The sequence below is a fragment of the Pseudonaja textilis genome, chromosome 4 (genome assembly GCF_049901715.1).
Source record: "Pseudonaja textilis isolate UNSWEBS1 chromosome 4, rPseTex1.2, whole genome shotgun sequence".
Lineage (NCBI taxonomy): Eukaryota > Metazoa > Chordata > Lepidosauria > Squamata > Elapidae > Pseudonaja > Pseudonaja textilis.
This window is the reverse complement of record NC_141993.1, coordinates 19,262,925-19,286,199: the sequence shown is the minus strand read 5'-3', so window position 1 is coordinate 19,286,199 and position 23,275 is coordinate 19,262,925. Positions and strand designations below refer to the sequence as shown.

At 40.6% G+C, this 23,275-nt stretch overlaps 1 protein-coding gene across 1 annotated transcript in view; it reads left to right on the top strand.

Annotated features, from left to right (window-relative positions):
* MICU1 (mitochondrial calcium uptake 1) overlaps positions 1 to 23,275 on the top strand; it is a 159,764-nt gene that overhangs the window by 28,393 nt on the left and 108,096 nt on the right. Inside the window, exon 3 of the mRNA XM_026713477.2 lies at positions 20,782 to 20,935. Coding sequence (XP_026569262.1) covers positions 20,782 to 20,935 — 154 coding nt within the window. The remainder of the gene's footprint in view (positions 1 to 20,781; positions 20,936 to 23,275) is intronic.

Sequence of the window (23,275 nt, the reverse complement as noted above, 5' to 3'; positions counted from 1 at the left end):
GATGAATGGGATTTGTGAGCTATATTACCACAAGTCAAATAGTTTTTAAGGAAAACACTCCTATGGACAACTGAAAGTTGTTCACCCAGAGTATTTGTGAATTATGCTATGGGCCTTTGAATGGTGTGGGAAGCCACCTCCCTCTTAGAAGAATGAAATATTTTGAGGAATATTAAAAAGGCAGATTATATTTCCCTAAATGAGAAATGGAGAAACATGGTTTTTTTAGAGGCAGGAAGCAGACTTAGTCTTAACAGTCTCCAGCAGATATTTTGTGCCCATTAAGAAAGACTGGGCCAGCGCATCTACAAAACAAAAGACCTTCAGCTCAGGATGTTGGGATTATCCTACAGGACAAAGCCATTAATTCACAATAGGAATTGCCCAACACCCTTTCAGAACACAAGCTCCTTCACTGAATCATCTCAGAGCAGACCAAACTTCAACCAAACTTAGCTCAGACAAACACCTAGGATTTGTACTTTGCCTATAGAGCCAGCTGTGACCCCTTCATAACCTCTATATGGCCCCATGGGAGTCTGACAACAGCCAATAGAATGCACGTTCTTGCATAGAAACAGGAAGCTCAAGTGCAAAGCCCAAGAGAAGGTATAAAAACCTTCCACTCTCAGCTCCATGTGGTCAGAACCCATGTGGTTCTGCTTCACCATTAAATCATTTTTCCAATCAGCCTCCATGTTTCCAGTGTCTTTCTCCAGCTTGGAACTGAACCAGATGGATATTTCTTACAACAATGGCATGTTGAGATCTATTCTTTCCTTGGCCAACTTGCTGCTTCCAGTTCACCATGCCAACTCACCTCTGCCAACTTGCCGCAAGACAACTCCACGTGGCTAACTGAGGCCATGGTGACAAGTTGCCGCAGGCAGCCAGAGAAAGAACCGATATGGTGGGTGGATGTGCAGAATACAGAGTGCAGAATGCAGAGCCCAGTTGGCAGGGGACTTCACATTTTCACACCATTGCTGCTGCCATGCCAGGTTCAGACCCATCGCTGCCACCACACCAGGCTCAGAACCACTGTCTCCCTGGCTGCGCCAGGCTCGGATGGAGGGCTATAAAAATGGGAAACCCCAGCAGCTGCCATGTCTCGCCACCTGCCCCGATGCGCTCTGCCCATCCGCTTGCTCCCCTGCCCATCCAACTCTCCCACCAACTGCCTGTAGCAAGTTGTCCTTGCAGTGAGTTGGTCCTGTGAAGTTATCCTGTGGCGGGTTGGCCCTAGTGAGTTGGCTGTCGAGTTGTCCCTTTCTAAAAGCAGAGCATGGAGCAATATCCAATTGCTCTTCAGTTTTATTTCCATTAAAATGTAATGTATTTAATGTGGATTCCCATGTCAGTAATACATCGAATAATTTCCCCCATCTATCCTATCAAAGAGTACAATTTGGTAATAATTTTGCTCTACCCTGAAGGCAGAGGATGAACTAGCTTCCCTCAATATAATGTAGCTTCCCTTAAAATAAAGTACTAATGCTTTAGTAGAGTTTCCTACTATCATGATTAGGTTTAATAGATTAACAGAGTTGGAAGGGACCTTGTAGGTCATCAAGTCCAACCCCCTGCTCAAAGCAGGAGACCCTACACCCGTGATGGTGAACCTATGGCACGCAGAATCCTCTCTGTGGGTACGCACGCCCTCGCCAGCTGCTCTTTTAGTTTCTGGCACACACTGGCCAGTTGGTTTTCGCCACATGACCACAGAGACGTCTTGGGACAGCACTGGCTCTTTGGCTTTGTAACGGAGGTCAGCACTGCCCCCTAGAGCTGGAAACAGCTAACACGTATGTGCAAAGGGAACCTTTACCTAAGGTTATGGAAGGGTGGTATGAAAAGTCTCCTATTTCGAATGTTTCTCCAGTCGACAAACCATTTTCCACTACTACCTTGACAGGAAGATGTTGATGATATCTCTGTGCTTAGCCAATTTAGGCAGAAGATCCCTAATTCATACAGGCGGAAATACAAGTGGTCTTTTATTAATGGAAAATGCATCTTTTGAGAGAGGAGCTCACAAGGGCGTCCTTGGACATTCCAAAGGGGCAGTAGAAGTAATTTATTTTTATGAGAATGAAAGGAATCCAAGGCTGCTATTATCTCAATAATAGGAGATTGAGATGGAAACAATTACAATTTCAGCAGAGAGCAAATGCTCATAAATGTGAGTTGGAGCTCTTGAACATGTTCGGATGATTAGAGATCGGTCTTGTATCCATCTTTTTCATTTCTGCAGTGCATTTATCTTTGTCTCTGGAGTCCAGTACCGATTTTATTCATCAGTCCGTTTCTATCTCTTCTATTACCCGGCAGGAACATAGGAAAGAAAAATAATGATCAAAGCTGCAGCATAGTTAGCTGTTTAGTTGTTTTTCAAGCGATGGCCAAGTTATGCTCACTCTCAGTTGCCTGGCCTGGTTCTTTTGCGGTAGCTGTAATACGATGCCTGGATTTCATGTTAAGGTGGAAATCCACAACACGGATGAACAAGCTGCTTACTTCTCCTTTTTCAGTAGGGAAATTACATGGGAAGGATAAGTATTAAGGGATTAAGTATTTGTAAACATGTCAGATCTCATACATCAATGTGAAGTCATCCTTCTAAGTCCAGGCATAATGCAGAAATGTCCTTTCTGCATTGTTTATGCAGCATTAACAAAATGAAAAATTAACTGGTGGTTCTTATAGTGGTTTATGAAATCAAGAGTCCTGGTCTAACATAATACACAAATACTTGTTTTGGTTTTTCTAGCTAAAGCTGGTGAGTGTATTGCTTGGCAGGTTAACATTCTTCTTGCCCGTTGTTACACGTCTTATGTAAAAACCTTTGCAGGACAAATATATTTATTTTACGTACTGAAAATGGCATTGTGGACAAATACTATATGTCCCTTAGAAAATGAAGAGATTTTCCGTCCTGTTGGTTGCTTAATACTAAAACCTGGAGTTCAGTGAAATTGAATTATGTGAAATTTAAAAGAATTATGACATACAGATGGTCCTAGCTTACCAACTGCCCTGTTTAGCAACTATCTGAAGTTATGACGGTTGGGGGAAGGAACAGCTTTGCAACCAATCCTTACATTCACACCAAGTATCTTTAGCAGACCATGGTAAACTAGTCATGATTTGTGTCATGCCCCTGTTGGAGACTGACTCTGAGGGAGAGGAGGAGGCTGGGGAAGGGCAGAGGCCGGCTGAGCAGTCAAAGAAAGACCCGGGCCCATCCCCTTTCCATCCTAGGGCACACAGGGAGGAGAGGATAAGGGAGAGACGTGAATGGCGTGGTCTACGGGGTGGAAAGGGCCTTGATTTTCTTCATGGGCTGCAGCTGTGAGAACTGGTTAAAAGGACGGACTTGCATATGCACCACTGCTGGAAACAAAGCATGGAAATATCTCTAGTCTGTCGTTCCTCTCTGAGTTTGGCGTCCTTCCCAGTGTGTGTTCCAATATCTGTGGACATCTTCAAGCCCTTATCTTGCCTGGTTCCCTTAATTGCTTCAGTGTGGTTTGTGTTGTTTTTACTCTTTATAATTTTATAGGCGTTTTTAGTTTAAACGGCATTTCCTCCTTTTCGTAACTGCTTGTGGGGAGTTTTTTTGTCCCAGTCAAGGCGATTTGGAGCTTTGAAGCAAAGTGAAGGAAATAAAAGGGGCTTCACCTGTTTTTGTGACTGTGTTTATTTTGTATCCCACACTAGGTCATCACAATTTGTTTGTTGAATATCCACAATTGGCTTGGATCCAATTAAACTATGTTTAAATTTGTTTAACTCCAAATAGAGGTAGTCCTCAACTTATGACCAACTGAGACCAGAATTTCTGATGTTAAGCAGTGTGGTTATCAAGTGAACCCTACCCAACTTTACAACTTTTTTGCCACAGTTGTTAAGCAGAGCATTGCAGTTGTTCAGTGAATCATTCAAACATTAAGCAAATCCAGCTTTCCTAATGACTTTGCTTGACGGAAGCTAGCTGGGAAAATCATAAATGTCATTCATATGACTCTGGGACACTACAACTTTTGTAAACACATGGCTGTTGCCAAGCATCAAAATTATGACCATGGGGATGCTACATCAGTTGTAAATGTATAAGTCACTTTTTTTAGTGCCATTGTAACTTAGAACAGTCACTAAACGAATAGTTGTAAGTCGAGGACTACATGCATGTATTTTGTGTTGGGCTCCAAGTTCACTCGGAGCTCATCAGCTCCGAATATGCCTCGCAGCAAGTCAGCTAGCCATGTCACCTTATCTCTGCTACTGCCGGATCTGTATTTCTGCTTCTGTGCCGGCCGATGGCTTTGGAATGATTCAGCAGAGCTGAGGATGCATCCTGCAACAACTGCAGGGATGGAGGATGGATTCTGAAGCGGGGCTGCTGGAAATGGCTCTTTTCATGTATTGTTACATTGCATATTGTTAAAAGGAGTTGTGGCACATTTAGGTGGTAATTAAACCTTAGGTTAAAACATGGTGAAGGTGGCACCAGTGGGGATCAGTTAGTGAGGGTCGGAATAGGGTAGGGATGTAGACATGTTATAGGGTTAATAGCATTTAGGGATAATGGGTTAGGCGTGGCCAGAATTAGAACTGTGTATAGGCCTGGGTGTGGTGTGGTGTGTCTCATGATAATGGTAAGGAAGAAAGGGAGAGAAAGGGAGCAAACTCAAATCCAACTCTTATCTTGCCTGGCTTTTAGCCTTTCTTGTCAAGAAGAGTATTTGTTGTTTGCTGAGCTAATGAATAAACCACCATTGCACTACATGGAATTTGTATTCATTTCAGGACAAATCTTCAATACTCAAGGACTGGCTGAGATTTTGATTATTTGGTGCATATAGGTGACTTTAATGCTGGAATGGATAATGGGAGCTAAGGACCAACACATCTATAAGGCAGCAAATTGGGAAATGCTCATCCACAGTCATTTATCTATCAATGATTGGCAAATTCCAGAGGTCTGGATTTAAAGCCAACAGAATGCTCAACCAGCATCTCACTGTGGACTGGGAATTCTGGGATATTCTACAAAACATCTAGAAGACACTAGCAGGAGGGAGAAGACAGTTCTCAAAGTTCTGGCTTTAAGTTATTGAGTCCGAGCAAAGTCTGTTTAACGGGTCTATGACAATTTGCCACGGCCAACTCGCCACAGCCTACTCAACACAGCCAATTTAACATAATCACCTTGCTACCTTGCCGTGGTCAACTTTCCATGGCACCACTCACCACAGCCAACTTACCATGGGTCAACTCGCTGCGGGGCAAGAATTACACTAATATCAAAGAAATGGTAGGATAGAATTATTAAGGAAAGGATGCAAACGAGGGACAGAACGAATTGTGAATGGCAAAAATTTAAAAATAAAAAAATAAAATTTTATTTTAAATAATTAAAATTGAATTGCTAAGTAATTGTCCAGCAGCAAGTTGTCACATGACAAGTAGGCCATAGCAAGTTGTCCAGCAATGAGTTGGCTGCGGCAAGTTGTCCCATTCCACTGTTTAAAACCTCACAGCATTTGAAGATCGCTGTGTAAGTCATATTCTTGTCCACCCAGAAGTGTTTTCTCTTCCAGAAGAGCCGTGGCGGCGCAGTGGTTAGAAAGTAGTACTGCAGTCTAATTGTGCTGACTGCTGGCTGCCAGCAGTTGGGCAGTTCGATTCTCACTGGCTTAAGGTTGACTCAGCCCTCCACCCTTCCGAGGTTGGTAAAATGAGGACCCAGATTGTTTGGAGGCAATATGCTGCCGCTTAGAGAGGGCTGTAAAGCACAACGAAGCAGTATATAAGTCTAAGCGCTACTTCTATTTTCATGAAGCTTGGCAGCTTCCGAATGCTTCGGTTTGCCACCACTCTTCATTGGTAATGCTGTCCTCTTATTTCGGACCCTCCCTGGATTTTCAGGGGAGGTATGGGGAACTGGATACAGCTGTACAAAAGCAGAGCTAATGCCTGCAGCAAATACAAGCGAAACAGTGACTGGAGATAAAAATGGTGTTGAAAGTGGATTTATAGCTGCCAGTCCAAGAGAACGACTTAGAAAAAGACATTTCCCTGGATCTTCAAAAGAAGCTGGCTGAGGTTTTAAAATTTAAAAGGAAAATACAGGTGACAAATCAAGAGAGCGACCTGGATATTTTTTTTCCCCTACTGGATTTACAAAAGACGCTTGTTAAAATCTTGAAGAGCTCTGTGCAATGGGAGAAAGAAAAAATGAAGATGAATCAAACCCTGTAACTATATTTGAGTATGAGCTAAAGATTAAGATGGTTAGAAGCAAAAGGAAGGAATATTAAATTGGTTTATTTAATCCAAGTGAAAACGAATATATTGTTATTTCTAGCAACCCTTTATGGGCTTTCTGCTAAAACCAAGATTAAAAAAATGATACTTTATGGATTTTTTTTGTAGATAAAAGATGGGATACTAGATGAAGAGATAAATGTTTGCTTTAGAGGGAGTGAAGAATAATTAAATTTGTTTGGACTTGCGGTGATAAAGATCAGAAGTTACTTCTTTATACGTTTCTTTCTCTTTCTTTATGATATTCTTATTTTTTCTCATTTTTTTCTCTTTTCTTGCACTTTTTACACCTCCCATCCTCTTTTTAAAAGTTTAGCTTGTATTAGATTAAACACTGGGATTTCGCTCAGATGTTTTGGGGTGTAACTGCTGGTAGACACTTGGTTGGTGATGGTGATGTAGGCCAAAAATAGAGGGAAGCAGAATATTTATTAGAGGAAAAAGCTGTTTTTCCTGATCCAATATTAAATTGTTTTTTGTAGAAAAGGTATCAATGAGCTTTGAAGTAAATATGTAAGATATCACTTTTGCCTGACATCATTTCTCTGCCTGTTGGTTAAATGAAAGTAAGATGCTTATACAGTACCATCAGAAATTAAAACTAATCACAGTGAGTGGCACAACATCTGAATCATAGGTATTGCTGTGATGGGAAGAATTTATGGGCTATGGCTGTGTATGGGTGTGCATGTTTCAGTGACTGGCAACTCACCTGCATGTTTCAACATGATTGATGTATTGTTAGAATGAGGTATGCTTTCAGGTATGGTAATTATACCAGTGCCGGTTATGATACCAGCAGCGGAAAACCCCTGCAAATTACTGCAAGCTGAAAATATGCATCCATGTGTATTAGTACAAATTTTCTTCCAATTTCCTTGTTGCCACTTTTAAATCCGGGGGAAATCACTGTTTCTACAGCAGCTTGAGCGCCCTCTGGTGGATGACTCAAGTCCCAGCTTCTGAAGTAGAGTGTTTTCATTATGGTCTAATCAGGAGTTGAGATTTGGCTAATAAGCCTAATTAGACCTGTTTTGGGGGAACAGCAGAACAAAGTCTAAAATTAACCTTGAAATTCACTTACAAAAGGTATTAGATCTCTATTCTGGTTTCTGTTTTTCAACCGGTGCCCTTGCTCCTCTTCATTTCAGCCCCAGGAAGGTTACAGTAGATTATCCTTTTAATTAAAGAAATACGTTCCGGGTCCTAAATTAACACATATATTGGGAATCAACTGGCTTTTGTTTCTTGGATTCTCTTGGGGAAAATACGACCTCAGCTAAACTATATGCTGTTAATTGTCAAGAAAGGATAGCAATAGAGTGACTGAAAGGATCTGATTGTTTGATTAAGCATAGCATGACAAATATGGCTACATGGACAAGTAGATTCTATTGAATTGCACTGGTTTTAATTAACCCAAATGCTTATCAGCAGACTTAGAACTGATAATGAATATTGGAGCGCCAGTTCTGAAGTATTTTGCAGATGTGTGGCATTCCTTTTAGCTTTGTCACCTGTCACATCAGCATAGGGCTTGCTAGAAACCAGCGAACGTATTCTTTTACTGCTTTTATTGCCTCCTGTTATGTAAATACATTTAACATACGTTGCTTCTAGGTAACTGCTGCTTGTGTCTGTATGTCTCATGAGATTCTAACTTTCTTTGTGATGTCAGCAGTACTATAAACAGGCATCATCAAACCCAGGAATGGGTTCAACAGATCCATAGTCAGTTCCATCATTTGTGCCCTCCTTCCCACAGTTAATAGAATTGTTCTACAGCATATATAGGGTCATAAGAGGTTAATTGTATATCCAGAGTAATTCAGGAAATCCTGCCAAACCTTAGCGATAATGACATTACATTTGCAAATGCTTTGTGTGCCAAATTACAACTGAGGACTACTTTCCCATTAACCTGGTCTTTATTTGCTTCTAATTTTTACTCCTGAGCTGTTTCACTGCTCTTTTGCCTTTTACATGTTCCCGGATCGTTTTTCCATCCAAGTCTTTGTGTCAGTATCCCCAAAAAGGCACAGTGGATTCCTGAGAGCTAGGGTTGTCTTTCACTAATGTCGCTTAAATTATTTTCCTTTGCAGAGATAGATATAAATTCATCAAAATCATGTCCTCTTTAGCAAGTGATTAATTTGTTTAATCCATCTGTACTGTGAAATGCCATATTTCATTCGCATAGACCTGGCCCTTAACCAATTTTTCCTTCATCTTTAGCATAATCATAAAAAATCACTGACTAAATCTAACATTGGGCAGCTGTTTACTTCTTTTCCCTTAAGTTAATTACAGTATTCGTTGTTTTTGTAAGTTTATACATTTTGTTTCATAGATACTATAGTTTCTCAGAATGCTTCCAAATAGGTTCATTGATTATAATCCTGTTTGGTTTTATCATTTTTTTTCTCTTGTTGGTAGATTTTATGAACAGTTAAAATCATTATTTTAATATGTATGGCATTAATTTTCTAGGTATAATGATCTGGATGTCCCAGATTGGAGAAGGCTAGTCTAATCAGAGAATTGAAAGGATTGTTTAAATGTAGTTTGAATTAAATAACGAAATATTACCATTTTGTAACTCTCAATCATTTACCAAGATCTTATGCTTCGATCTTTCTCAACCGTGTTATCCTGAATTATTTTGATTGGAGACACCATAGATATAACCTAAAATATTCTGAATGTGTAGAATTCTCCGCTCTTGAGCTATAGGTCCTGTAGAGAGCAACTGGATGTCCTTGAGGAACAGAAGGAATAGCTACTACCAAGGCAATGGTCAGATAAAAGGGGCTAGAAATTTGGCCAAGAAAATAATGTAACAGTAAAGACAATCCTTTTCCTAGGTCACCAAAAGATAAAAGGAGGAAAGGAAACCAATTCAGATTTGCAAGATTCTATAGCTTTTTACTTCCAGATTTTCTAAAAGTAGTCCTGAACTACAAGACATTGGCATCTTAGCATGGGCTACCTTGAAGAGCTGATATCTGAAATAAAACATTCTACTATATCCTTCATCCACACACATTCATAAATAGACCAAAATAATTCCTGGAATTGTAGGCCCTCCATCACTGGAGGTTTTCAAAAATAGACTGGATAATCATTTGTGACTGAGATGGTAAGATCTCCTGCCTTGAGCAGCCAGTTAAACTAGAAGATCTCGGAGATTCCTTCCAGCCCTATGATGTTATGTTCCAACTCTGTTGTTTGGAAACATTTGCTCATTTTTAAACAATTATTTATTTATTGAAATATATTGGCTGCCCAATTCCAATAGATTCTGGGTGGTATTCAAAACTAAAAAAAACCAAACAAACCACACACACACATGAAAAACAGCAATAGCGCTTAGACTTATATACCGCTTTACAGTGCTTTATAGCACTCTCTAGGCGGTTTACAGAGTCAGCCTATTGCCCCCAACAATCTGGGTCCTCATTTTACCCACCTCGGAAGGTTAGAAGGCTGAGTCAACCTTGAACCTGGTGGGATTTGAAGTGCCAAATTGCAGGCAGGCAGCTGATAGTCAGCAGAAGCGGCCTGCAGTACAGCGCTCTGACCACAGTGCCTCTGAGCAAGAAACATTAAACCAACAAGCAGCCCAAATTAAAATACCCTGCTAATAAACTCCACAAAACAAAACAAAATAGAGGTTATTAAACAATGACAGATTATCAATCCCAGAGCTCATACCAAATCCAGTTTTTCAAGGCTTCCCAGAACCTCAAGAGAGAGGGGGCTCTCCTTATCCATTTGTGGGGAGGGGGTTGCTGTTCTAAAGGGTTGGTGGGTGCAACGGGGAAAGGCCCAAGTGGACAACATTTAAGGGAGGGGACCTGGAGTGCATCCACTCTACTGGAATGCACTGATTGAGGCAGAAACCTATAACCTGCTTTTTCCTTGCATATGTGAATTTTTGCACTGTTCCATTAAGTAGTAACCCTGCTGAGATGTGACATTATAAGTTGGTAAGCCACTTTCATCTCAGAAAAATGATGAATGCACTTTGAAAGAAGCGGAGTGAAACAGGCTGAGTTTATTGTTTTTCTCTAAAGCAGTTTGGTTTGTTTGTAGACTTGAAGGCAATGATATTTACAGAATTTGAGATAGTTGCCTATTACTAGAATTATATCCCACCTCTATTTTGTATGAATTCACATAGGGGTGCATAATGGTCTATCCTCCTCTTTTCCCCCCAAATAACTGTCCTGGGTTAGGTGGTGCAGTGTTTAGAGTGCAGTACTGCAGGCCACTTCTGCTGACTATCCGCTGCCTGCAGTTTGGCAGATCGAATCTCACCAGGCTCAAGGTTGACTTAGCCTTCCATGCTTGCAAGGTGGGTAAAATGAGGACCCAGATTGTTGGGGGAAATATGCTGACTCTATAAAAAAAAAAACACACTTAGAGCGGGCTGTAAAGCACTGTAAAGCGGTATGTAAGTCTAAGTGCTATTGCTGTGAGGCGATTGGGGTGAGTGAGACTCTGACAATAAAATAAAGCCCCCTTAACTTTCTTACCTAAGGGGGGGACTACAACTCATGATCTCCTGGTTTCGTGTCCAGCTCCTAAACTGATTCCAATCACATGAAAACCAACATGTACTGCTGGAGTTGGATTTCACCCCTCCAAATAATTACTAAGGAGCGGAGTGTTTTATCCTTTGCTTTAAAATGACTTTATTGAGGATATAATTTTTAAGAAGGGAAGGTTCCTGTTGCTATGTTTTGAAAGTCAGCTGGGTTTAAATTTGTTTTTGGGGGGATATGAATTACGATAAGCAAGATACGCGGCCGTATTCCCTCCTCCTTCCCCAGGTATCTGGCTTACAGTGTGATTTATGTAGGAGATGACCAAGCAGAGCTGGGGAGGAAGGGCGGAGTTAAGCACATCATCAGCTTAGAATCTTTATGTTGCTGCAAACTATCAGTCCAGCCCCTCCTGAATTCTGTTGACCCTTTTCTGGAGCCAATTTAGTTGACTAGACTTTTGCGTATAGGCTTGAATAAATCTTCTATGCTGCAATCTAATGGATAGTCCTGATTCTTTGCACCTGACAATTTAGCTTTTACCTAAGATGACATAGGAGTTATTGCCTATGAACCTATTGAAGACAGGTCAAGCTGTCTTCCGATGCCTATGATTAATTGTGATGAACCTTACTTACTTACTTAGAAGAAGGAGCATCCATGTGCGCAGCTATCTTGAAAACCTCTTGCCTATCTTCTGTTTGTCTTACCTCCTGCTTAGTGCAAGCTGTCCTTCTTTTGGCTTTATGATAAGCAGCAGTAGTCTTCCTCGCCTTAGAATGGGGACTACTAATAACCACTCTCTAGACATGAATGGAAAGTCAGTTTGGTATCGTGGCTAAGATATTAGGTTAGAAACCAGGAAACTAGGAGTTCTAATCCTGCCTTAGGCACAAAGCCAACTGGGAGACCCTAGGCTGGTCACTTTTTCTCAACTGTAAGAAGGAGGCAATGAGAAAACTAATAGACTTGAAGAATAACATTTGGGGGCATGGTTGTCTGAACATAATAAAGCACTACAAGTATTTATTAATTGCTAAATGTTGGTTCTTCTCTTTGCTTAGAAAGAAATCGTTCTAATGGTCCACTGCCTTCTCAATGGAAGCTATGCTGAGTGATCACTTGGACTAGAAATCTCTTTGCACAGCATGTTTCTTGCTTCACCCTAGAACAAATTAGGGAGAAAATAAAAATCACTGCAAGGTGTATTTAGAGTTTAAACCCATGAAAGTAAACAGTGCAGATTGAATATGGAGACCCTCATTTTAATTCTTCAAAATGCTTATTTTAAAGTTTCTGTCCAGCACATCTGGGTTTTTTTATTATTCTAATGTTGCAAATTTTAATAACTTCATTCTCTCATTCTATGGTCCTGTGTTGTTGCTGTCGCTTTTATTTATGTAATAAAAACATTAAAAAGAACCTTAAAAAAGAGGAAAGAATAACGAAAAGAGAAAAGAAAGGAAATGATACAAGATCAAGAACAATGTATAAGGGCTTCTCGTGTTGATGAAGATTCTCAGTCATCCAGTTAGAGTTATCTGGAAGTTCCGTCATGGCAGTTGAACGTCTTTTGGTTTGAAACACATTAGTGGGGTGGGGTGGGGTGGGGTAGAATAGAATAGAATAGAATAGAATAGAATAGAATAGAATAGAATAGAATAGAATAGAATAGAATAGAATAGAATAACAGGGTTGGAAGGGACCTTGGAGGTCTTCTAGTACAACCTCCTGCTTAGGCAGGAAAAACTAACCACTTCGGACAAGTGGTTATCCAATCTCTTCTTAAAAACTTCCAGTGTTGGAGCATTTACAACTTCTGGAATCAAGCTGTTTCACTGATAAATTCTCCTTAGTTCTAAGTTGCTTCTCTCCTTGATTAGTTTCCATCCATTGCTTCTTGACCTGCCTTCAGGCGCTTTGGAGCAGGGGTCTCCAACCTTGGTAACTTTAAGACTTGTGGACTTCAATTCCCATAATTCCTCAGCCAACTTCGCTTAGTTTAGTTGGCTGAGGAATTCTGGGAGTTGAAGTCCACAAGTTGCCAAGGTTGGAGACCCCTGCTTTGGAGAATAGCTTGACTCCCTCTTCTTTGTGGCAGCTTATCCAGGTAGCTTCTTCAGTCTGAGCAAGTTGGTTAGGTGAGCCCCATATTTGTCCTCCTGGGTGGTTTTTGGACGGATAGGCTGAATAGGTGAGTAGGCAGAGAGTCATTAAGGGTTCTTGCTCCTAAATCCTTCTCTTAGGTTGGTCATTAAGTGTGAACCTGTGAAGAGGTCTTAATCTTCCTGGAGACTGGTGCAAGAGGAGCATAACTTCCAGACTAGGGTTTCTCATGTGTATCTGTGTATCTACATTAAGCTTTACACAACCGTTTCAATAAAGCATCGCAGTATTTCACTGTAACCTTCTATACATAATCCATCTCTATTAGCAACTTGTTTATAAGTCACAAGTAACAGCATCAAGTCTTCAATTTACAGGCATCTGGGCTCATAAATTTATCCTTGCGCTATTAGAAGACTGGATTTTTAGCCATAAAAGGGGCCTAGAGAATCAATTTTGATTGTGCAGTTGCGAATTCCATGTAATAGGCACATATAATTCAAAAGAATCCAAAATTACTATATCTTCTTTCAAGGTCAAATTAACATATGCAATTATTTCGCCCTAGAACATAATAACATTAAAAATTATTGCAAAAATACAGTATTTGTTTTAACAAAACGTTATTCTCCTTATGTTTCTAATAACATTACTTTTCTGTACAAAAACTCCAATTATTCTTTATAAATAATCCATTAAATCTGAAATATTGGTTTTTTTTTGTTCAATCTAAAATCTATTGCCAATTTTTTCATATTAACGTTTAAAACAATTTTAGAGAAAATTGGGGTATCCAGTTCCTTATTTCATTCACTCTTTAAAGTGCATGTGAATGAAATTGATTTTGACTCTAATTGTGGGCTTTTCTCTCTCACTAAATTGGATAACGATTCACTTCAAATGCATTAAATGACTTTGAAGTTAAAAATGCCATTTGTTCACATCAGAATATCAGTAAATGTTGTAATTGTAAATAATACCAGTGATTGGCAATGGACAATGGGATTTATCTAATAACACAGAAAATGATTAAAATTCATCATTATCATCAGTACCAGTAAAAATCACAGCATCCAGCCAAATGTTTCAGATTTTAAAATATATTTTAAGGTCTGAATAACCTAAAGAACTTCCTAGCTTAGTGTGAAAATCAGTTTTTAGTAAATTTCCAGAAGACATAGGGTTCTTTGCTAAAACATACAAGAAGCTTCAGTGTAATAACAGAACAGAAAATTAAGGAAAAAATACTTTAAATATTGAAATGTGGTCTTTTAAAGTCAGGGTCTTTGATACAGCTAATCCTTGTTTAACAGGTAGTCCTTGTTTAACAATGCTAATTGGGACTGGAAACTCCATTATTAATGATGTGATTGTAAGTAAAAAAAAACACAACCCATATGACTGTGTCACTTAATGACAGCAATTCTGGCAGCCCTGGTTGCCATCGTTAAAAAAGAACCATGCCAGTCATTCAATGAGGACCTCACATGACTGCAATTTTCAACTTCCTGCCCGCTTTCCCATTGACTTTTCTTGTGGAAAACTGACAAGAAAGGACCCCAAATCAGGGTCATGTGACTTCAGGGATATTGTGATGGCCATAAGTACAATGTCTAGGTTGTAACTACCATTCCTTCAGTCATAAAACTGGATAGAACAAGTAATCACTAAGTCAGGATCAGTTGTATGCTAGATGTCTTAGTGGGTCTTTGGGGACTAAGAACAGAGGGATAGTTTCAAGATCATGTGAGGTGATAGCACCGCTTTATACTGTGCTGGTAAGACCACACTTGGAATACTGCATCTGGTTCTGGTCATCAGTTCTATTTCTTCTGATACAAAATAGAATCTGTATTGATGGTGCGATAAATCAACAATATAGAAATAAATTGTAAACTTATCTAAAGCAGAGGTGTCAAACTGGATTTCTTCGAGGGCCGGATCACCATTGTAGTTCTCCACAGGCCGTTGGGGGAACAGGAGGGAAATGGGATGGACGCCTCCTGCAGCACCCTCCCGGCCAAAATGGGCCACAGGGCAGCCATGTGCTGCCCTCCGTACCCTGTTTTTGGCCTGGACAGCCTCCTGCAGCACTTTGCCAGCCAAAATGGGGTGCAGGGGGGGGCTGTTTTTGGCTGGCAGAGTGCTGCTGGAGGCCGGGAAGAAAGCAAACAAATATATCATAGAATAAATCAGTCCAGAGTTCTCATTTGAGAGGAAAATGACCAGGCTTATATTTTTGTATTTTGAACACATCCCATGAAGAAGATTCATGGGAAGTCTATAATGAGAAGATTGAGAAGTCTATAATGTTGGAAAAGATGGAAACCACTTAGCACTTAGACTTATATACCGCTTCACAGTGCTTTTACAACGGTCTCTAAGGGGTTTATAGAGCCAGCTTATTGACCCCAACAATTTGGGTCCTCATTTTACCCACCTCGGAAGGATGGAAGGCTGAGTCAACCTTGAGCCTGGTGGGATTTGAACTGCCAAATTGCAGGCAGCTGGCAGTCAGCAGAAGTAGCCTGCAGTCCTGCACTCTAACCACTGCGCCACCGTCGCTCATGGAAAGAAAGAGAAGAGGATGATAGCAGGACAATCTTGATTATAGAGGTAATAGAGGCACTGTTGGAGGACCTGAAGGTCCAGTTGATGACAGAGAGCATCCTGGAGATTTTCCTGCAAATCAAATGAAATCGATTTTATGGTACATAATCAATCTTGATCAATTTATGTTGTACTTTAACCAATATTAGGTTTTGGTCCATGTTCTATAGCATATTACTAAATATTTTAATTCTTTGTACACTTTGTTATTATAACTCAACTTGGTTCACTTTATTTTACAGTGGGGGATATAAGGTGGGTTTTGGTACAGAAGATCAGCAGCACTAAGCTTTATGTAGAGGTGGACCACAATTTGATTTTGTTTTTGACAGTATTCCGTATTAATAACCATATATGTATTCTGACCAAGGCTTCCTAGACCGTAATTACGCACATGCTTATTTTAAAAACAAGTCTTATTTTATTGCAGCATTGTTTTCATTCCCATCCGGTAGTGAATCTCAAACAGTTCCTCGAGATAAGCACCCACCTTTCTTTTCTGTGAAGTGCTGCCAATAACAGAGGTGTCAAATGAACTAGGAAAAAAACCCAATTGATGTACAAAGAGCTTCAAGAATGAATCTGAACCGAATGAATGACTTTGCTTCCCACAAAGGTTTTGTCATCTTTGCCTGTCCTTTATATCTTATGGGAGGGGCAGTCACCTCCCAGCCTTGCTCCCGAGTTGCCCCTTTTGTTTCAGCTGCTGTTGCCTTCTAGCAGCTCTGCACACATGCACACTGGGAATAGGCTCCCCTTGTTCCTCTGCCTTGCTGTTGCCAGACTCTGGAGGCTCCAGGCAGCACCCCACTCCCAGATGGTCCTGGCCCCATCCCTGCATCGGACGCAGGACCCTCATCCGAGTCCTCTCCAGACTCCTGGACAGATCCCCTTTCTTCCCCACTGTCTGATTCCACTGCCGTCTGCACAGGCTGCTGGCGAACCACTATCAACTTCTCCTCCTCCTCCTCCTCCTCCTCCTCCTCCTCCTCCTCCTCCTCCCCCCCCCTCCTCCTCCTCCTCCTCCTCCTCCTTTTAGCCATTATCTATCCACTGCAGGATGAAGGCCTCTTCCACATTTTTCCAACCAATATGGTCCTGAGCTTTCTTTTGCCAATTGGTCCCGTAATATTTGCTGATGTTGTCTATCTTGTTTTAGGTCTCTTTGGTGGACACTTTTATCAAGTTTATATAACAATGATATGAACTCATTGTGGAACTTTTAAATTCTCAGTCCTTTCCTAATTAGCATTTAAATTATCACAAGTCTCTTCCTTTTGCTGCACCACTTGAACAGAGCCACTTTCTCTGTAGTCATGAACAGTTTCATTGTAGTCCACCTAGCCCATATCTACTCAGAAGTAAAACCTATTGTGCTGGTGAGAGTTACTCGCAAGAAACTCAAGATAAGATTGTAACAATGCGGCTTCAGTTTGATTACCCTTTCCTGGGATTTAATAGAACTTGTTTCTTGAACGTTGCATAATGAATTTCATAGAATTTGTTTCTCGAACGTTGCATAATGAATTTAATAGAATTTGTTTCCAGAATGTTGCATAATGAATTTAATAGAATTTGTTTCCAGAATGTTGCATAATGAATTTCATTGAATAACCAGGGAACAAGTAGCAATCTATTCAACAGAAGCTTCGCCTATTTTAATGGTGCATATGATGTGCTGCTGTGTTATCTTGACCTGCATCAGTTAATTTGCATTCATCATAATGATTTTGTATTTTAAAGACCATGGGCAGCATGGTCTAGTACCTCTCTCGGGTTTCCAACTTTACTTGAATACATTAGTACTTTCAAGTCTGTCACTTAGAATAGCTGTCAGAGGCAGATCAGGAGTTAGCAAAACCAGAACTGTGCATCTTATTTCTCTCCCTTCTTCCTTTTGAAGATAGATCCCGCTTTTTGGTTCTTCTCTCTTAAAGGAATATAGAATTTGAATGGATGCACTTTTCCAGTGAGCTCACATTTCTGGACGACTTCATCATTTTCTTATGATGCTTCAGTCTCAAGCTACATTCACTTATTGCATTCTAGCAATAACACAGACTTACATATTGCTTCACAGTGCCTTTATAACCCTTTCTAAGCAGTTTACAGAGTCAGTCTATTACCCCAAACAATCTGGGTCTTCATTTTACCGACCTCGGAAGGATGGAAGGCGAAGTCAACCTAGAGCCGGTCAGGATCGAACTGCTGGCAGTCAGCAGAATTAGCCTGCAATACTGTAGTCTAACCATTGCGCCACCACGGCTCTCAAATTACAACCCCAGTTGAGACCAGAGTTACTGTATGCAGTCATTAAGTGAGTGATACAGTTGGTAAGCTAACTTAGCTTCCTCTGTTGACTTTGTTTCTGGATGGATAGGTTGCAAATGGGGAATCACATGGCTCCTGGGATGCTTTCACCCATTAAAAATACACGCCAGTTACCAGCTGGTTAAATTTTGATCATGTGACTATGGGAATGCTGCAGTGGTTGCAAATGCAAGGACTGGTTGTTGCTTTTTTCAGTGCCATTGTAACTTTGAACAGCCACTAAACAAATAGTTGTAAGTCAAGGACTACCTGTAGTAATTCAGTATGGGTTTATAGATGTCACTGTTGACAATGTTTCCAGTGAAATAGGAACTTCACCTAATCTGATCATTTTATAAATCTCTTTAAAGAAATCAAAGTTGATTTCTTTACTTAATGACTTAATGACTGCTGTGATTTTCTTAACAACCATGGCAAAAGAAGTCACAAAATTGGCTGTGATTCATTTAACAACTTCTGGCTCAGCATACAGTAACTCGGGTCCCAACTGGGGTTGTAATTTGAGAGCCGTGGTGGCGCAATGGTTAGACTGCAGTATTCATGGTAGAGGTGAAAAGTTCTGAAACATGCCTCCTTGACTTTCTATTTCTTTTTTATCTGTGATTTTATTCTTTTAAGATCTTTCTTAAGTCAATGTGCTGATAAATGCCTAATTTTGAGGAAAAAACAAGTTTGATAGCCTTGTAATTTTCAGTTGGCTCAGTAAATTTGATTCTCTGCCACATCCTGGGTGTTTACTAAATTTAGGGCAAAATTGTTTTCCTTTTGTTTGCTTCTCTGGTCACCTGTTTTTGCCACTAGGGTGAAGGGTTGCCCCCAATATTTCTGAGCCTGAACATCATCATCCACAGGAATTCGTGGATTTATCATTTTTCCTTAATTAGCTTATTCTGTGCTCTGGATTTGAAGTGGGATGGGGTGGGATACGACAGGGTTAACTACCGGCTCAGGATTTACGAGCTTCCCTGTAGGCTGAGCCTCAGAGAGAGCGGTTCAACCCAGGCCTTCAGCAGCGCTACTTGCCTGACAGACAGTTGCGGGACCACACCGGAATTCCTCCTCCCAGAGGATATCCCTGACAAATTGAAGGCCTGGAGGGACATGGCAACTTGAAGAGGCATTGCAGCTGGGGCACAGTAGAAGTTGATGGCTAGGCAGCCTCCACAATCTGACCTCGATTCTCACTCGATTTAGTTACTACGCAGAATAGACCTTCATTACCAGCAGGTACCTCCTTTAGGGGAGTATTATATAATCAGTTACACATTCACATGATGCACAGGATGAGGGAGAACTAGAGACCAGATGGAACAGGTTGAGGAAGGGTCTACTCACAACAGTGACCAAAATCTGTCAGAGGCGGATCCCCTAAAAAGGGGGGGGCATGTCAAACATTGAAGGCATTGAGTCAGGCCACCGACCTTCAGGTCTGTTTCGCCATCAGACTTTTTCAAGTCTCTGTTGTTTCCAAAAAAAAAAAAGCCTACTTCCTGCCTTGATATTCTGCTAAATTTCTCATCACCACGATAGTAGATAAAACAATAATGGCAATTATCATCCTCCTCTGCAATTCCAACGGAAGCAGAAGAGGCTCTCAAGTCAAAGGATATACAGGGTCGAGTTGTCCCCATGTAGGGCATGTCGATCTGATGTGAGGGCCGTAAGAGCGGAGTTGGCCTTTTTTTTACTAGGTCGTCTCTCAGGTTGCTCCGCCATCTGAGGGAGATTATCTCAAATTCCAATATCAGGGCACACAAGGACGCCGCAAAACTCTATTAAATTATCTGCTCAAGCCAGGTCATCTCAGGTTACTCCTCGCCTACTGCTATGGCTCAGACATTGGCAAGCCGATATCACACAACTAATGGAAGCTTGCTTCCTCCCCAATATAGGGAGATAATTTGGTTGGTGGTGCCCTGACCTATCTCTGATAGAGACTAGAAGCAGAAAATAAGTTCCTCTCTTTTCATAGACCCCAAAATAGTCCTTCCCAACTTTTTGGAGGGTTCTTTCATTCCCTCTACCAGGGACTTTTTCCTCTCCAGACTCCAGGGACCGTCTGGACGCATGAATCACCAACAGTCAGATAGTTTCCGATCTGGAGATAGATACTGAAAGTGGGGAGGGCAGATTCTAAGGCAACACACAGTTTCCATGCTTGACTTCTTCCATTCAGTACTTCCTTCATTATATAATTCCTTGCTTGAATTAAGCCCAACTTGTTCATGACCTAAGAACCGAGGAATTTTCATATAACTCAAACCAAAATTTGTATTATTACTACGCAAATCCTTGGAAAGAAATCCTTCACAACTCACAAGAACTTAGACAAAGCATGTTTCTTGGAATAATTAAAGCAGGTGCATGTTTTTCCAGACTCATTTAACTGCTTCATCAATTCAACTACTTATAAATGCTTAATAAGCAACTGGGGGTAGGTTACAGAGCAGCTGTGCAGGCTTCTGGAAAGGCATAAAAGTTTGGCTGTAGATAATAAACCCAAGCGAAGCCTTTGAAACAGGCTCTCTGCAAGAATCTCTGTATGTGGATGAAACATCTGTCTTCAAAGTATTAAAACAGCTGCATCCTTTGAAAGCTGACCTTGTGCTTGGCACCAGCAGAGGAAAACATATGCAGGTAGAGACAGCCAGGAATAGCAGTGTGAGCCTTGCAACCATGGTATTATTTTAACATTTTGAAAAAAAAAGTGTTTTCTCTGGGATATGACGTGCTTTGGAAATCACCGGTTTTGAATAGTTTGCACAGTCAAGGATTGAGGTCATTCATTTCTCTGAAGTGTTTTCTTGTGGGCATTTTAAATAATTAGAAGGACTTTCCTCCCTGTTTTTAATCTTAGAGCCCAGGCAGAAGCATCGCCTTCTGTGAATCATGACATGAACGTGACGGATGAGAAGATGAAAAACAGAGAAGTCGCGAATGAAGGAAGCGATAATGTTTCTCAGGCAGAAGGAACGAAGAAAAAACAGCGTTCTGGATTTCGAGACCGTAAGGTATGTCTTTATTAAACTGCATTTATTTGAATTAGTGGTCAAGAGCAACCTTTGGACAGGTCATTTATTTTTATTTTTTATATCGTGCCTTTAGTATTTTTACAAATAACCCAAGGTGACAAATGCAACCAACACTCCTTCTTCCTCCTATTTTTCCCACAACATCAACAACCCTGTGAGGTAGGTTGGGCTAAGAGAGAGTGACTGACTGACCTAAAGTCATCACCCAGCTGACTTTCATGGGTATGGTGGGGGTTGAACTCACAGTCTCTTGCTTTCTAGCCTGGTGCATTAACCTCTAATAATCCCTCAAATATTTTTGACGATTACAAGGATAGAAAAGAACTGTTTAAACCAGGATGCAAATCAAATGAATCATTATTCATACATTTGGATGGATTTTGGATTTTTTTTTCTTCTGAATTTGGATGAGAGAATTGTGGAATCTTAGTTTTGATAGGTGACATTTAGGCCATGAAGTCTAAACCCTTGCTCAGTGCAGGAAATTAGATAATTTTTGCATTAAATGGCTGTCCAATCTCTAACTGGGTGTATTTAATGAGAAGAAAGCCCACCATCTATTTTGATAATTCATTCCACTGTGGAATTTGTCATATTATTAGAGGTTTCTTCCCCTAATATTCAATTGAAGTCTTTAATTTAGATTAACTATTCTACATTTTGGAATCATAAAAATCTTTACTTTCTTCATGCGCTATCTTTTTAGCTGTTTGAAAATTAAGATGGAATATGTCTAGTCAAATTCAAATTCATAATCATTTTCTCTTGTTCAATTAAATTCAGTTTGTGTTTAGCTATACTTATCTGATGTTGCAGTTTTGAATCTTTTGGGGGATTCTGCAATCAACTGCTTACTACGCCATGGTTTTTGATAAGTGCTATTATCAAACCAGGATTCCCTATCCTCTCTCTGACTGTGCACTTTAAACATCATTGTCTTTATAGTACATTCCAGAAGCTTCCCAAGTATCAGGATTGAACTGACTAGTCCCTGTTTTTGTCTTTTTTGAAAATCGGGAGAACTTTGTTTCTCCTCCAATCATTTGGTACTTCAGTAATTATTCAAGATTTTGTAAAAGTAATATGCAAATGCTCAGGCCATCATGCAGTTTTTTTAGTACCATAAGATATAGGATCTGAGAATTTAAATTCTTTCAGAGTAAACAGGAACTCCTAATCACCTTTGTATCAGTCTCAAAATTCAATCCTTTCCCTTCTTAGAAAGGAATGAGGCTTTGGGCTTGGGGGTGAAGGAAGCATATGAGGGAATATATTGATTTTATTTTTCATCAGCCAGTTGAGACTCCTGGCACAAAAGAGAATTCTGGAGGTCTACAGGTGACCTTTTATTCATTTGTTCTCATTGAAATGGTTCTCTCTAAATATGTGTGGGTGACTTGCAAGATTGTGTCAATGTAAGCCTTATCCAAAAGTAGAATTTGTTCATCTAATTCTGTTTCTTGGTTTACCTGGGAGGGCTGACATCAATCTTGCAAGACTGTGAAAGCACACACTTTTAACTGCTTGATTCAGTAGGCCGGGTCCTTCCTATGTTTCTTTCTCTGACTGTTAAGCCCCTGGGGTGTCCTGCCTCTGGTTCTCTGATTGCTTTCTAGGCAGTATCTCTTCCCTTCTTTCCCCAAGGTCATAAAGACAGTAGTCATCAACCAATGTTGTTATTATTAAGGAGTTATTTTGTCCAATCATTTCCAAATCAAATTATTCTATCTCAGCAGTATGTCTCCTATGGGGAACAAACAGGCCTGGAATGACCAATTAGCTTACCAAAAGCAAAGTCATGGTGCTGGCACAGAAGATCACGAGTTGCTTGGATAAGTCTCTCCAACCACGCAACTTCCCATAGCTTCTCTGCACTTGTGGTGTGCCTCACAAGCAACCCACCGACTCTCGTGCATCCTCCCCAAGCCCCACTTTACTCACACCGTGTTCATCCTACCATTGTGCACCTTGTCAAGCCTAGTTGCACTCATTGCTACATCTTTCTGGTCACCTATACACCCTCATGCACCTTTCCCCATCTGGCATCAGCCACCCCAAGGCTCATGCTGTGCAGGAGATGACTATGCTGAGCTTGAGGGCAGAGTCAAATGGATTGTGATGACCCGGGGTGTGGCATGAAGGCAACACAGCCAGAGAACAGGTATGCATCCCTTTATTTGCTCCAACTTTGCCCCCAACGTCTCGTTTACTCTCCAGCCTGGAGAAAAGCTCTCCCACGAACCTGCAATAGCCTCTGGTTGCAGATACTCCAGTCCAAATGCTGTAAGCAGAATGACTGCAATCAATCACTCCACCAGG